Source organism: Helianthus annuus, chromosome 9, assembly GCF_002127325.2.
Source record: "Helianthus annuus cultivar XRQ/B chromosome 9, HanXRQr2.0-SUNRISE, whole genome shotgun sequence".
NCBI classification, from domain to species: Eukaryota; Viridiplantae; Streptophyta; class Magnoliopsida; order Asterales; family Asteraceae; genus Helianthus; species Helianthus annuus.
Genome location: NC_035441.2, coordinates 120,537,314 through 120,553,415, shown reverse-complemented (window position 1 = coordinate 120,553,415; position 16,102 = coordinate 120,537,314). Strand labels below are relative to the sequence as shown.

Sequence of the window (16,102 nt, the reverse complement as noted above, 5' to 3'; positions counted from 1 at the left end):
AGTTTTGTGGCTGGCTTTTTCCTACGGATACGACTACCCCATACATAATTCTTTCTTTTCTTTCGTTTTGGCTTTGTCAAAGGTGGAGCATTGAATTCTACAGGTTGTTCCACATCAGCAAAGTATCCAGTGAAATCTTTGGAAACTTCTACATTCACCGGGTAAAGATCGAGGTTCTGAAAGGCTTCAGATATCTCATTCATGCTGTGTAGCATATATGCAAAATGCACAAAAATACTAAGTTAAAACTTTGGAACAAAGTTTAACAAATAAACAATGAAGTTTTATTGCACACTATTTGTACAAAATAACAGGAAAGAACACACTCGGATTTATTTATTTATTTACTGGGAAGTGCTATTACTAGACTTAGGGTTTTTAAAGATCTGCATGTTCTGCTACAGTGGCTAGCATATACAAATTTGCCCATTTCCCATCTAGCTTGTCTTCCCAAGGTGATTTATTGATTAATTCCTGGGTTTCCCTTTTAATCCTCTTTTCTCGGACTTGCTCTTTACTTTTCTTAATAATCATACTCCTTTTTCTAGGAGAAAGCGGTTTCTCATATTGTGCTTTTCGCACAAATATTCCTTCTTCAGGAATTGTAGGGAGTTTTGAAGATTTGTTTTGGGATGAACTTCCCTCTTCGTAGACTGACCTATCTAATTTAAGATAGATATTTTGCAGCTTTTGCTTACCCATACTGTAACTAATAAATAGTCAGTTTAATAAAACACATAATCATATAATAGTAATCAGGAAAAATTAAGTATTTCTAAATACTTAATTAGCTTAACTCAGTGGCTCTGATACCACCTCATTTCTGTCACGGCCCCCGACCCGGTTTGACCCGTTTCAGGAGCCGCGGGACAGAAATCCCGTGATATTTATTTAATTGAGTTTAACAGCGGAAGTTTATCATCAGGATCGTTGTAAAAAACTTTTCCCGATTATTTTATTTCACAATTCGGGATAAAATCCCGGTAATTTACAATAACATGATTTTACTGATAAATCTTTATTTTTAGAAAACATATTTCTCTATTTTATAATGAGCCACTTTCTTTAAGCTTGAAATGCTCCCCATCACTTTTCCTGGATTACAATAGATCACCTGAAACATGTTTAAAAAAGGTTTTGTTAGCGGAAAATACTGAGTGAATCATTCAGTTTACTAAAATGACTCGTTTATTATAATTTACAGTATTAAGAGTTTTTACATATGTTTCTGATATCTACCAGCTACCCACAGTATTTGTCACTCGACCGGATCTGTGACTGTGGTCATATCACCATTGGCTGCCCCAATGAATGACGTATATTACTTAATTTTAAGTTCGCCCACCTAATGTGATTAAAACAGTAGTAATGTGTACAATACCCCACATACCGGCAGTAATTGGTGATTACATAAACTTAATCACTGTAATTATAATTCTGAAAATAATTTGGAGTATTGTAAAACATTTGATAAAAAGAGAATGACTCACATTGCAGATTTAACACGGACAGAATATGGTTTAGCCTTGTTAACCTAATTTAAATAATAATGCACACAAAACCGGGTTAGTGATCAATACAGCATTTACGATAACTCACGAGATCAAATTCTCACAACGAACGACAAAGTGCGATACTTAAACATCCATCGATTTAACGACGAACGACAAAGTATCACCCTAATGTGGGCGGCACTTAAACATCCATTGGATATATTGATCGGTCGGAAAATGAATCGTAATAGCGATCGAGTTATTACCCTGTTTTGCGGCAGAAATTCGATATTAGTGTGTGTTTTGGGACTGTTTCTGCTTATAACGTACTCTACACAACGAATTTCTTCGTCGAATTAACAACAGAAAGCAAGTCCCAATGTCTGCTATTTATACTGATTTTTGGACAGGCTTACGGACCGTATGGCATTTCCCTTTACGGTCCGTAAGGGGTGCAGTCTAATTACATAGGCTAGCTGGGTTTGGGACTAGCTTGCATGACTCACTTTTAAAATGAATTTCAATCTGTACAACGAAAATTGTGGATAATTATCACTATGGTTTATCCCCCCTGAGTTTTAGGGGTCCTGATCCTAATTCCGATTGTTCTGAAAATTTTAGGGTTAGTGCAGAATTACTTGGGTGTCTCAATTAGGGTTTTCTTATTGACTAATTATCATCCTAATTATGGATTTTAATGAGAGTTGTTACACGACCCGAACCGAACCGATACAAACCAATTTTTTTACTTATATACCTAGGGGCCTAAAATTTTTAAAAATGTTCCGCACCCCAATGGAAAAATTCCTGAGTCCGCCACTGCTTAAGTATTATTAAAGGTGTAGAGGAACAAGAGATGAAGTATTGTTTTGTAAAAAAAATATCGGGTTGATTAAATATAAACATAGAAAAAGAAAGTATAATAAAAAATGAAATATAAACTATGAATTGTATACTAATAAAAGATAAAGTGAATGAATAGTAGATTTGTTTTTAAGCTTTTTTATATGTGGTATTTAGTGGTTTTTTACATGTGTTATGGTTTTTTACATGTGTTATGGTTTTTTACATGTGTACTAATAACCTAATTCCCTATAACCATTGGCTCTGATACCAACTCTTTTGTCACACCCCGACCACGTGGAACAATCAAACGTGGCGGAAACGTCGGGAAGTGTTGTAACAGAATTAATTGTTTCACAACCATGGCATACAAAGTTACGTTTTATTTATCAACAATAGAGTAACATTGTCTTAAACATAAAAACCAAGAGTACAAAACATAGTTAAACTAAGTCTATCTTCATTTTATGTCTCTAAGGCACAGGTCCGCCCTAGTGTCATGATCATCGTCCTATGCAAAAGCTCCTGAAAACACATGTGAAAAGAGATATGTCAGCATAAAAATGCCTGTGAGATACATAGGTTTTGTGAAAATAGGATTCATGACTTAAGATTTAAGAACTGTTCAATAACATTCAGTCATGAACCTTGTAAATTGTTTTGTTTTGTAAATCATTTAAAAGCGATAAGATCAAATGATATGTATAGATAAAAGAATAATGTATGGTTAAATGAATAACCAAGTAAAATGAGTTGTATAAAATAAACTGTATTGCAAACCAAAGCCTTGTGAAAACGGGCTACTTGTGTAAAATGTATAAGTCAAAAAGGAATAATTTAAGTTACGCTATGATATGTAATATAATACAAACACTTATATATAAAAAGTACCAGCGGCGTATTTACCATGTTTGTATTATACTACTCACATCTTGTTACTTGAATCACTCAAACCAACCAACAATGTATAATGTCTATGTTTAAGCCAATTGTCAAAAGTCCTTGTATAAACCTTGGCATATGTTAAAAAGTCCAAATGTAGTCATGTTATGTGTAACAAATGTTATGTATCATAGGTAAAGTATTGTCACATAACCAAATGTAGAAAAATGTACAAAACGAGTATTTTGAATATATCAAAAAGTATGTTTTGCAAAGTATAAGCATGTTACATTGTTACATACATTTATGTGGTAAGTTAACGCATACATTCAAGCCTTGAGACAGTCGGATAACCCTAAGTCAAGGTTATCAAAAGAAATGTTTTCGGATTCAGTCATTCCTTACATCCAAACAAACCCAGGATGTCAGGAATGGGATTTGTCAAGTCCTATGGTACCACTACTTACTACCGAGCGGCGTAGCTAATGTTAATGAATGTATATGAGTCCCGTTTGTGCCAACCAAATATCATAGCAAATGTAAAACATGTTATATGAAAACAATATACTAAGTATGCTAAGTTAACATACAAAGCAGAAAAGTCGTGTAAATCAATGTGCTAGCATGCTATCAGTCAACATACATAGCAAAAATGTAAAGTAAAACAATGTACTAAGTATGCACACAATGGACATACATAGCATAGAATGTAATGAAATCATGTACTATAATGTACTAATGAACATAACAAGCATATGATATGAAAGCATGAAAAGTATGAAAATAGCAAGTAGGCACATGTGTTTCACCACAAAACAGTTTGGAAAACGGTAAAAGAGGGGTATATGTACTCACATAAACACCTTGAAAACATTTAAAAGATGGGGTTCTATGTACTCACCTGAGATTGCTTAGAAGTCCTTGTATAACAACCAAACAATGCTAGAGATCACGGATATCAAACGGCACCTAATATAGGTAACTATGTTAATATACCGGACCTAAATCGGAGGATTGGATAGAATGAGGGTTCGTAAACCAAACGAGTATGGAGACTCGTGTAATATGGTTTAACAAAGCCTACATACTAAAATGAAACCTAACCTAAGTGCTTACGACCCATTACGACCCGTTTAGGCAGCTTATGCTACTTTAACGCGTCGTTCGCGTAAAACGCGTTCGGAACGCCTAACTAGCCCTATGATAAGTAAAATATGCCTTAACATGTCTAATATTGTTACCAAATCAGTTTAGATACCAAAAGTTATGTCACATATGCTTAAAATGAATTTTGGTGTTCAAAGGGTATTTTGGTAATTTACCTAAGGCATATATACTACCTATCATACAACTACTCAAACGATGTGACCATAAGGTATAAACTTGGAAGGTTATTCCCCATACAACTATGGTCACCTAATGTGTTTGGACGGATCCTAATGATCGACCAAACGGGTCGGGTTCGAAAGTATAAGCGATTGTTTAGATCGTTTACCTTACGACCCTATATAAGCACTAAACTAAAAGTGACAAGCTAAGCATGTTAAAACATGCTTAACTAAGTTTAGAAAACAGGTTTGGTATCAAAACAAACGGTTTTGATACCTATGAGTAGTTTGGTTACAAAATACGCAAGAATGCGCATTTTGGTCGAAACTACGACTCGTCACTGAGCCTAGATAACGTGGTAATCAGTAGGTATAATCACTAGGGACTATAACCATCGTGATCATGCTCACGTCATGAAGTTCAAACGAACTTCGTGTTGATCATAAACTGGTCAACACAGAAAGTCAAACATAGCTTGACTTTAGGACACGAAAAGCGATAAAGAACGAAAGAACACTTACGAAGGGTCCCCGAAAGCTAATCTTGATCCAGGAGCTCAGGTATGAAGCAATGGCTTCAACTTGGGTGATGGCTTACGGTCCGTAAGCCATCAACTTTGGCAGATTTACAATTTTGGTCCTTGTAGCTTGTTTCGTTGCGTAACGGCACTTCTAACACCTGTCAAACCCAATTTCAAGCCCCACAATCTTGTTAAGACATAGGGAACATGAAATATGCTTGAAAATATCTTGGATGTCGGTTCGTTTGGCCGTACGGTTACGATGTACGCTTAATTACGACGGAATGCGCATAAGCGCGAAAAACGATCCAAATTGCGTGACGAATGGATTTTTCTCATGCCAAACACTAAAATAAAATATTTTTTGTGCTTACATAAGTTTTTGGATGTCCGGATGTATTCAGAACGTAAGTTATGCGCGAAAGTGCAAACTTATGCACTTTTTGACACTTTTAGTCTCTGAATGATTCAAAAGTTTATTTTAGCATACCGAACCCCTCAAAGCCTATTTCTAAGCCATGTAAAGGGTATTTAGGGTATGTTTAACTTATGGTCATGTTCCGGAATGTCTGTTACAGTTCAAATTGGCATACTTTCGCAATTTGTCAAATTTAGTCCCTGTAGGCGAATTAACTTGTTTTTGCCATACCAAAGCCTTCAAAACTTATTTCTAAGTTATGTAAAGGTTATTTAAGGTATGTTAAGCATGTGTTGGTGTTTCTGAGTATTTGTCGCATTAAACTGAGTACGTTTACGCACCAGTTTGCGTAAACTGAGTACGTTTACGCACCAGTTTGCGTATAATTCTCCAGAAAGCGATGTAGAGTTTAAAATCTAACAAAAGTCAAAACATGAGAAAAGTAAAACATAACCAAACAAACATTGGGATCAAATAACATTGTTTTATTGATAACTAAACTGTTCACAATTATTTCAAGCACAAATGTTACACGTGACGTATGGTGGGGCGTGGGTTGGGGGCATGGTGCGACACGTGGAGTACGTGGCACCTAAGACCAAAAGCCAATTCAAAGGGGTATGGTGGGGCGTGGCTGGTGGCGTGGAAAAAAAACTAATTTCAAAGGGCTAGTGCTCTTGGCCAACGAGGTTCCGCCATGTCATGTTCGTAGCCCCGCCCAACGCCCGGGCTGAAACCCCCGCCTAAGGGGCCACGCCGAAACCCAAGCTCACCCGGGGTGGTGACGTGGGCGTTTGTACCTAACCCCCGCCCCATACCCCATAGTCTTATGTAACTTGCGTTTGTTTTTTATCTATGTAATTTACGTGTCGGTATTTTTGATCATATCAAGATTTTTTTCCTCTATGGGTTGCTGTAATGAGTATAGGTGACGTAACAAAATAAACCGATACCGATCAAATTCCCGCTGTGTTGGTATATTTTTAGTCATATCATGATTTTTTTTCTCTATTGGTTGCTATAACGAGTGTGAGTACCGTAATTAAACGAACTGATACCCACCCACCGCGCAACGCGCGGATTTAATAATAGCTTTTTTTATATGTGGTATTTAGTGGTTTTTTACATGTGTTATGTTTTTTATATGTGTTATGTGATTCTTTTATATATCTTAGACCGTGGCGTATGGTGGGGCGTGGGTTGGGGGCATGGTGCGACACGTGGAGTATGTGGCACCCAAGACCGAAAGCCAATTTCAAAGGGGTATGGTGGGGCGTGGCTGGGGTGGCGTGGAAAAAAAAAACCAATTTCAAAGGGCTAGTGCTTTTGGCCAACGAGGTTCCGCCATGTCATGTTCGTAGCCCGCCCAACGCCCGGGCTGAAACCCCCGCCTAAGGGGCCACGCCGAAACCCAAGCTCACCCGGGGTGATGACGTGGGCGTTTGTACCTAACCCCGCCCCATACCCCATAGTCTTATGTAACTTGCGTTTGTTTTTTATCGATGTAATTCACCTGTCAGTATTTTTTGATCATATCAAGATTTTTTTTCTCTATGGGTTGCTGTAATGAGTGTAGGTGACGTAACAAAATAAACTGATACCGATCAAATTCCCGCTGTGTTGGTATATTTTTAGTCATATCATGATTTTTTTCTCTATTAGTTGCTATAACGAGTGTGAGTACCGTAATTAAACGAACTGATACCCACCCACCGCGCAACGCGCGGATTTAATAATACTAGTTACATAAATAGAAGAAGAATTTGTTGGTTAAAATATAATTAAAAATAAACTACAAACACCATTTTTATGTTATAATATCGTGAGAAAATGATAATAATATCGTGAGAAAGTAATCATTTTAATAAAAAATAATATTAAAAATAAGATGGTGTTAAAAAGAAGTATATGTTTTAGGTTGGAGGGTGTGGGATGGAGCCCCTAGGGGCTTTATCAAGACACGTAAGCACCACGTAGGATCCACGTCAGCCATAACGCCCCCTTTAATTTGCACGGTGTGGGATGGAGCCCCCTATTAATCAAAATTAAAAAAAAAATTGATTGGTGCAAAACAAATGGGCCCCACCCGAACACCCCCCTCCTCCCGTTAACATGATGGCGGACACCTCTATAGCGCCCCTCCTTGAAGTGCTCGGTGTGGGGTATAGCGCCGGCGGCGCCATAGTTGGTGAGCTGGCGATGGTGGCGCCCCCCACACCCTCTGGCCTTATTAGTGACCAAATACTAAAAAGTTAGTTGAGTTTGTGTTAATTGGTTAAAAAAAAAGTAAAATGCTTAATTTTAGGGTGTATGAATCCACAATCTCTTTGTGTATACGTAAACTTACAACGTATTCTATATCATATATTGGTCGCAACTCACACCCGTACTTTTTAAAACGCAAAATGTTTAAATATAAAAGGCTTTTAACTTAAAAAATGTAAACAAAATTTTTATAGGTTGCATAATTTTGATTTCCTTCAGGCGTAATTTTCATTTTGTTATTTCCTTCGTTAGTAATTTTGATACATAATTTTGGTTTCATGCATGCATAATTTTGAAATGTTTTTTCTTTTTTTTTTTCATGCGTAATTACTTTTTACACTCTATAAGTTAAGTCCCCTTTTAAAACTTTGCTTTATCAAAACAATGATGGATCATTAATTTAACACTCAATTTCTATGAATCAGATATCCTATAACAATTGCAGATGACGACGTAAGAAGAATGATGGAAGTTGAATTCAATGCACATAAGAATAACGATAGAAGTTAATTTTGATACTCAAAAGGCAAACGATGGAAGCCGATTTGTTCCATCTTTAACATAGGGCTAGCAAGTTTCAAGAAGAAGTAAGAATGGGAAACTAAAGTGGGAATTTAAAAACGTAATTTTGTCATTTTAAAATTGTAACATTCTAATTCCTATTCTAATTCGATCAATCAAACACCTTACAATTTATCACTTAAAATCTTGATTTAATACCAGTTCCTTTAATTTCCAGTATATTCACAACATCATCATTAAAATGTCACCATAATCAAAATCATGGTTGTAAAAGTCGTTAGGCGCTCTCTAGTCGGTTGACCGGGGAGTTGAGAGTACTCGGCCTAGGCGGAGAGTACACGAGATGCCAAATTATAAAGAAATTAGTTTTCGGAAATAAAATATATGTCAAAGAACATAGATTTACTAATATTTATAACAAAATACGTGAAATTGATATCCATTCTTTAATATGATAGACATAGAAATTATGTTTTATTTTATTTTAAGTCAAACTCGACCCGAATTGACATACTAGATCCGATTTTGGCCAATGTTGAACGCATTTGATACATTCGAGTAATTAGTTGGCAGGGCCGGCCCTGAGAATTCATGTACCCTGTTCGAACTCGAAAAAACGTGCCCTTAGGGCCGCCCAAAATTTTTTTTATTAGTTTTTAGAAAATATTTAGGTATTGGGCTCATTAACCTAATGGGCTAAATAGTTTAAACAATATGATTTTTTTAAGTGGGCCTATGTTAATATCTTTTTGGTTATACCCTATTAAATTTTTTGTTTTTACATATATAATATCGGATTTTTTTTAAAAATTGCGTGCCCTATGAAATCACGGGCCCTGTTCGGTTGTCCTCCCCGCCCTCCTTCAGGGCCGGCTCTGTTAGTTGGAGTTGAATAAAGTCGCCTTGGCAGCCTACCTTGTAGCGACTACTCCGGAAGTACTCGGTCTTGAAAACCTTATTTTACAACCATGATCAAAATGTTTGATTACTTAATTAACTCACCCAAACTCAATATCTAAAGATGGTACACTTTTGCAATTAAGAAAACAACAAAATATTACCTAAAACAAAAACTAAGATACATTACCTTTAGTCTAAAAATTTCCAAAATCAACAAAACACATTTTTGCAATTAACAAGTTTACGGCACTTAATATCACGGTTCACCCACGTGGATCTACACCAAATCAGATCTAAAACGCCATCACCACCGTCGATTTCACGACGGCGTAAATCAACGGCCTCAATCTCTCACACACTCTCACTCTAAAAACCCAAAACAAAAAAGAAAAATTAAACGAGAGGGTCACTTGTCACTTACCCTCTGCTTCTCTCTCTAAAAAGAGGAGTCTCAGTTCAACTTCGCTTGCATTCATTCCGTACGATCATATTATCTCCGTTCGAAACCACCGGAAAGTTTCCGCATCTCCGTCGCTATTCCGTCACGGACTCTTCCTTTCAACCGCTGCATGTTTCCACTTCGCGAGATCCATTTCCTCTGGAGATCGTTCGGTTTAGGGTTACGCGGTTGTTTCTGGAGCCATTGGTGTGGCTCGGAGTTTGAATCATGCTGACGTAAGGTATCCGGTGACCTGAAGTTTGTTGTTCTGTAGATATATTCAATTTTTGCAACCGGAAGAGTGTTTTTGCGGTAAGATCAGTGTTCGTATAGTTTTTGCCCTTTCGTTAATTTGATCGTATGATACCTTACTTAAGAAGTAGATAATTTAACCTAGAATAGCTGTAATTTTGTTAGAAACTTGATGAATTGCACAATTTGTATCTGTGCGAGAATTAGGTTTTAATATAATGCCCTAATTTAATAGGAAAACAGTATATAAGTAGATGCTGTGGTTAGAGAGTGTATGTGTGTTTTTCTAGTGATGATTATAGATTTATAGGGGAATATTAGGCTTGAGAAGTGAGTTTTGGATTTTAGTTATGGATTCCGTAGGCGAGATTGATGTCTTGCTGTAATATTCCAGGGAAGGTGGATTGGGTGTAAAGTGTTAGGGGAGTAATGGCAAAGAAGGATAGGTTTCCTGATGCTTATTCTGGTGGATATGTTGTTAATGAAGAGTCGGAAGGGTCTGGCTGTTTGGGACATGATCGGAATGAAACACATGGGTATGAAAATACAAGTGGCCCTAGAAAGAAGTGGATTAAGTTGAGTTCTGCTACACATGATGGTTTTGGTGTGCCTATACGAAGCATCCCCTTGCCGGCACTGGCATCTTCTGAGAAAGAGAAGTGGTTACTTCGCTTGCGTTCTGAACTTGATCAGGTTAGGGGATTTCAGAAGAGAGTTGACGTCGACAGGGCACAGGTTACAGTGTCATCATCCAGCAATGTTGTTGGTTGTAGCAATGGACAAGGGAACCAAACAAATGTTAGGAAATCAGTTGATCCACAAGCTCAGAAAGTAAGTAGTAGCAATGGACAAGGGAACCAAACAAATGTTAGGAAATCAGTTGATCCACAAGCTCAGAAAGTAAGTAGCGTGAACCGGGGTGCTGCTGGAAGGCCTCAATCTGTAAATGAGCCAGCTAATCCAGCTGCACCTGAGACTTTCAGTCTACTTTTGAGGAAACAGTGTGAGACTTTGTTAAAAAAGTTGATGACACATCAGCATAGTTGGGTGTTTAACAAGCCTGTTGATGTTGTTGCTCTGAAGATTCCGGATTACTTTAATGTTATTAAGAAACCCATGGATTTAGGGACCATAAAAACGAAACTTTGTTCAGGAAGTTATTCAAGTCCGTCTCAGTTTGCTGCTGATGTCAGGCTCACATTCTCCAATGCCATGACATACAATCCTCCTGGCAATGACGTGCATATAATGGCGGATGTTCTTAGTAAATTTTTTGAGCTAAGATGGAAGCCTATTGAGAAAAAACTACCAGTAAACGGTTCTCAACAGCCGACGGTTCATGAAGAGATTGATTTAGTTAAGCCTATGCCATCTTCAAAGAAGAGAAAAATGACCTCAGTTCAACCAAACGTTCCAAACCTATTGGCAGAGCCATCTAAGCCGGTGATGAGTAATGATGATAAAGTTAAACTAAGTAGGGAGTTGTTAACTCATCTGGGAGATCTACCAGATAATATCATCAACTTTTTGAGGCAACATGGTTCAAACAAGAATGATGCTGGAGAGGATGAGATCGAGATCGATATTGACAATCTTAATAATGAAACTGTTTTTGAATTGCGTAAGATGTTGGATGACCATATCCGAGAGAAACAAAATCATGCCAAAGCAGAACCTTGTGTTATTGAGGTATTTTTTTAACCCTTCATCCACAATAGAAGATTATAGCGTATGTCATGAATTCATGATATCCTGAAACTATCATATTTCTATCTTGAATGCAGCTTCTGAATGAATCAGGGCTTAGCAACTCAACTATGCAGCTGTACAAAGGTATAGTGGTTCTTTCACGCTCTCCCCTGTTAATTTATATTTGATAGCTGTGAGTTAGTACTTGGTAATGAGTTTCCTTGCTTCAATTGTTATGTGTTCCAACGTATTACAGGGAATGATCTTGCGGATGAGGATGTAGATGTTGCTGGGAATGAGCCTCCCGTTTCAAGTTATCCTTCAGTTGAATCGGATAAAGGAACAAACATAAACAACACCAAAGAAGCACGTGGTAATTAGGTTATATATATCTGTTATCATGATTTGTATTAAACTATCATCTTAGAATTCCATTGATTATGATAGGTTCTTGATTTACTAATAGAGCTTCTACATGCTTTATAATAGGAGAATAATACCATTTTAAGCCCCAAAAGTGTTGCGTACTTTCTCTGTGTGTGTGTGTGTTTTAATGGCTGAATAGGTAATTTAAAAAAAAGGCTTTTCAGCTATTGATGTTAAGCTTTAACTGATGAACTTAAGGGCTCAGATGACCTTTCTCGAATTTTCCTATATGGTATAATGATGAATGAGAACTGATGAAATTCTAGCTTTTCTTCACTAGTTGGGAATGCTGGTATCTTAGGATTATCCTTGTTTTCACAAATAGTCTCCTATGTGTATGAAGTTTGTCAATCATATTTAAACTTCAAACGAATTATTAACAGTTCTTTAGTCAAACATAAACTTGTATAGCTTTGAACTTTTAGTCTAACAGGAATATAATCAATGTAGTAACTGTGCTGCTGCTCAGAAAACGGTTTCTAATTATTGTAAACTAGTGTAGTAGTGTTTCCATAAACCATCAAGCAGAACAAGTGAAGGAGATTGAAAAGGATAAGAGAAATGTAAGCTAGAAAAAAGGTGTGCAGAAGCCGAAGGGCAGGAAATTTAGATAAAAAACAGTTACGGATTTTTAGCTAGTGTTCATATAATTGATGTTCAAGTTGATGTGTTAGATAGTTAAAAGTTTCACAATGTAAAGAGTACCATATCTCTTGTAGTTGATTGAGGCATAACCTATTTAAGGCCTTATGATCCTATGCAATTGCTAGTCAAACTCAAACCCTTCATGTTTAACCTGATGGTTATATTTATCTTAGGGTTTTTTCGAATATGAAATAATAGGCTGCTTGGCTGTTCATTGGCTACTTTGGTTTATTATTAATGCTTGTCTAGTATGATAGTTTTTTTATATGGTTTATTTCAGATTCTGATTCTAGCTCTTCAGAAAATGAACTAAAAGATGTTAAAGCTTCTAGTTCGTTTAGTGGAGCAAAGGTATATCCTGAATTTCTAAGTTCGTTATGTCTATATGATATTTACGTCTTTACGAGACACCAGACACCATTATGTAGCTTTTGTTGGGTAAACTCTTTCTCTTGTGTACCTAATATCTATCATTCTATCTATCTATATATATATATATATATATATATATATATATATATATATATATAGGAGGAAACCACTGTGGCTGAAGCAGATTTGGGTCAGAAGACAGGCATGACCTATCCAGTTGAAAATAGTGAGTTTTAGCTGTATAATAAACATTGAGAAACAATTTTTTGAATCATTTACAAGTTTTCTTATAGTTTCTTTGTACACATGATATTTAGGGCCGGCTAGTGCATTGGACCATGCTGAGCAAAATTCACAGCAGAAGCCAAACTCCATTGAATTAGATATCCAGAAAGATGATGGTAAGCATTGCAACACAAAGCATTTTCCTGTTTGTAGGTCTTTTGTTAACATCATCTAATCTTCAAAATGCAGGGGATAGTGCTCCTCCAAGTGAAAGTCAGGTTTCACCTGATAAACTCTACCGAGCTGCTCTCTTAAAAAACCGATTTGCTGATACGATTTTAAAAGCTCGAGAAAAAACATTCAACCAGGTTGGTAACATAATCAGTTGCCTTAATCCCTTGAAAAACCATATGCCCAGCACAAAGTTATCAAATGCGCTAGGCGCACTCAAGGCGCAAAAGCCTCGCCTGTGGCCTAGGCGAGAAGCGCAAAAAAAAGCGAAAGTAAATAAAAACATAAAAATAATATATTAAAAAAACACTCTTCAAAACATACGTAAATCCTTTTTAATAATCCTTATAATAAAGTACCACAATCATTTTAAATCACCAAAATATCCCAATAGCATTTTTTTAAAACAATTAAAGTTTAAAATGTAAAAAATAGTAAAATTTATATGAAGCAATTGATATAATGCAGAATCCTTTTATCAGAATCAGAAGAATATGTTTTGCCGGAAAAAAACAGAATCAGAAGAGTATGAAAATTGTTTTCTATAAGAGGTCGTTAGATATAGCAGAATTGTTAAATAAAAAGACATGTATAATATCTCTTAACTTTTTTTTTAAAATATATACAAGATAAAATTTCAAAAGAAAAATGTTGTGGCTTTTTTTACCTAGGAGGGAGAAGTGGGAAAAGGTAATGGTCGCCTAGGCGATCGCTTTTGATAACAGTGGCCCAACGTAATTTTACTGGTTAACAACATATTGGTGGGGACCGTGAGTTTTCCCTAACGGGTTCTTACAGTCACCAAAAAAATCAGTTACGATAATCCCGCAATATACCTAACGGGTTCTTACCGGGTGTTATTTTTAACTAGTAATTTTACCCGTCCCGCGTTGCAACGGCGTCAAATCGTAAAATAACTCGAATTCATACCGTTTAATAATGAAAATGTATTGTATTTGACTTGACTCATTTCCGAACAAAGTTTACGTCAAAACTTAAACCAAATGAAAACGTATAAGCACAAAACATGTTATATTTGACCTAACTCATTTCCAAAAAAAAAAAAAAAAAAATTTACGTCAAAACGTAAACCAACTTGAATTTATACTGACACATACATAAAAATAAGTTTTTAGAAACTCAAAGGGGGGTCAAAATGACATTTTACCAAGTTTTAGTCAGTTGAGGGGAAGTGTCAATGCGGAAAATTAAGGGGGTGAGGAACACAAAAGGACAAAAAAAGACTCCTAAAAGTCAAATTAGCTATTGTAGCTAATGTTCCTAGAATTGTTACATGTATAATTTTCAGGATGAAAAGGCTGACCCGGAGAAATTACGTCGTGAGAAGGAACAACTTGAAAATCAAAAAAGGAAAGGTTAGACAGAGTTTGACATTGTTGATAAAACACAGTTTTGACTTTGGAGTTTGTGAGGGTGAATTAATTACATTTGAATTTTATGAATTCATCAGAAAAAGCTAGAATTCAAGCAGAAGCCAAAGCAGCAGAAAATGCTCGAAGGAGAGTCGAGGCTGAAGCTGCTGCAGAAGCAAAACGGAAAAGAGACCTTGAACGTGAAGCAGCTCGACAGGCATTGTTAAAGGTATTTTAAACTCTTTCTGATTATGAGGATGAGAATGAATAATAAATATGATTTTGTGTTGATATAGATGGAAAAGACGGTTGAGATTGACGAGACATCTCGGTTCCTGAAAGACTTGGAAATGCTAAGGACTGCTGACCCGGAACAACTGTTGCCAAGTTGCTTAGATGAGATAAGCCCTGAACATGAGTCTCAAGATGGGTTAGGCAGTTTCAATTTCGGGTCCAGCAATCCATTGGAACAACTGGGGTTATACATGAAAAGGGATGACCATGAAGATGAAGATGAAGAAGAAATCGAGTTAGAGCCTGCCAATCGGCCTGAGGTGGTAAATAATGATGTGGAAGAAGGTGAAATCAAGTGAGTGCTGGTGTGGTCTTATAAATTATTGGAGGTTAGGGAGAATTTTGGAATGATGTTTGTTGTATACATGATGTTGTGATGATGATGAGGTTCTCTAAAGTAAAAGTTAAATGAAGCAATGAAGAAACCTTTGTTTTCATCTTAAAAATGTGTTCATTTTACCTACCGAATTTTCATCTCACACGAAACTGACCAAAACGATTGTAAAACTAAAAGTGTCAAATTAGTATTATTTGTTATCTTCACATAGTCCTACAAATTGTATTAAATAATAATTATGTAACATAATGGTAAGCAAAATTATAAATCTAATGTTCATTTTTATATGGATTGAACACGTTTCTTTAACGTTTAATGGTTAGAACTTAGAACGACCCTATTACAATTTTAAGAACTAAGACCATCCATAAAGGGCTTTAAAATGAGTTTCATGTAAGGTCCAGTGGTCCTTTCCATCATATATGCGTTTGCGTTTTGCCTCTATATAGAAATGGCTCTACAAACTAAAAGCTACTGACGTCTCCTTTATCCCTTTTCCCTCACAAAACGTGTTCTTGAATGTTTTTTTTTTCACAATAACGCCCACCAAGTCCTCTCCTCACCACATTGTGCTCACTCTTCTCCACATCATTCACTCTCTCTTCAAAGCATCTTAAAACCAAATATTACGCAATGCTATAACTTTT

The 16,102-nt window shown here is 36.3% G+C and overlaps 1 protein-coding gene across 3 annotated transcripts; it reads left to right on the top strand.

Moving 5' to 3' along the window:
* Positions 1–9,545: 9,545 nt before the first annotated feature.
* On the top strand, positions 9,546–15,564 carry LOC110878410 (transcription factor GTE9). Of its 3 annotated transcripts, none has more exons than XM_022126710.2 (11): positions 9,546–10,659; positions 10,729–11,552; positions 11,648–11,696; positions 11,809–11,925; positions 12,904–12,974; positions 13,155–13,221; positions 13,313–13,396; positions 13,470–13,588; positions 14,761–14,827; positions 14,923–15,053; positions 15,121–15,564. In XM_022126710.2, exons 1-11 carry the CDS (start codon positions 10,293–10,295, stop codon positions 15,415–15,417), a joined length of 2,193 nt encoding a protein of 730 aa, XP_021982402.1. In that variant the 5' UTR covers positions 9,546–10,292; the 3' UTR covers positions 15,418–15,564. The 3 variants fall into 3 exon arrangements, with proteins under 3 accessions (XP_021982402.1, XP_021982400.1, XP_021982401.1); XM_022126708.2 differs by having other exon boundaries at positions 9,546–9,923; positions 10,174–11,552; positions 15,121–15,555; XM_022126709.2 differs by having other exon boundaries at positions 9,567–9,923; positions 10,258–11,552.
* The last annotated feature ends 538 nt before the right edge of the window (positions 15,565–16,102 follow it).

Excerpts from the sequence above, each read along its gene's own strand:
- LOC110878410 (XM_022126709.2), top strand. The coding sequence starts at position 10,293 with ATGGCAAAGAAGGATAGGTTTCCTGATGCTTATTCTGGTGGATATGTT. Across the intron at positions 11,926-12,903 it reads CAACACCAAAGAAGCACGTG|ATTCTGATTCTAGCTCTTCA; the intron begins GTAATTAGGTTA and ends GGTTTATTTCAG. Across the intron at positions 14,828-14,922 it reads TGAAAATCAAAAAAGGAAAG|AAAAAGCTAGAATTCAAGCA; the intron begins GTTAGACAGAGT and ends TGAATTCATCAG.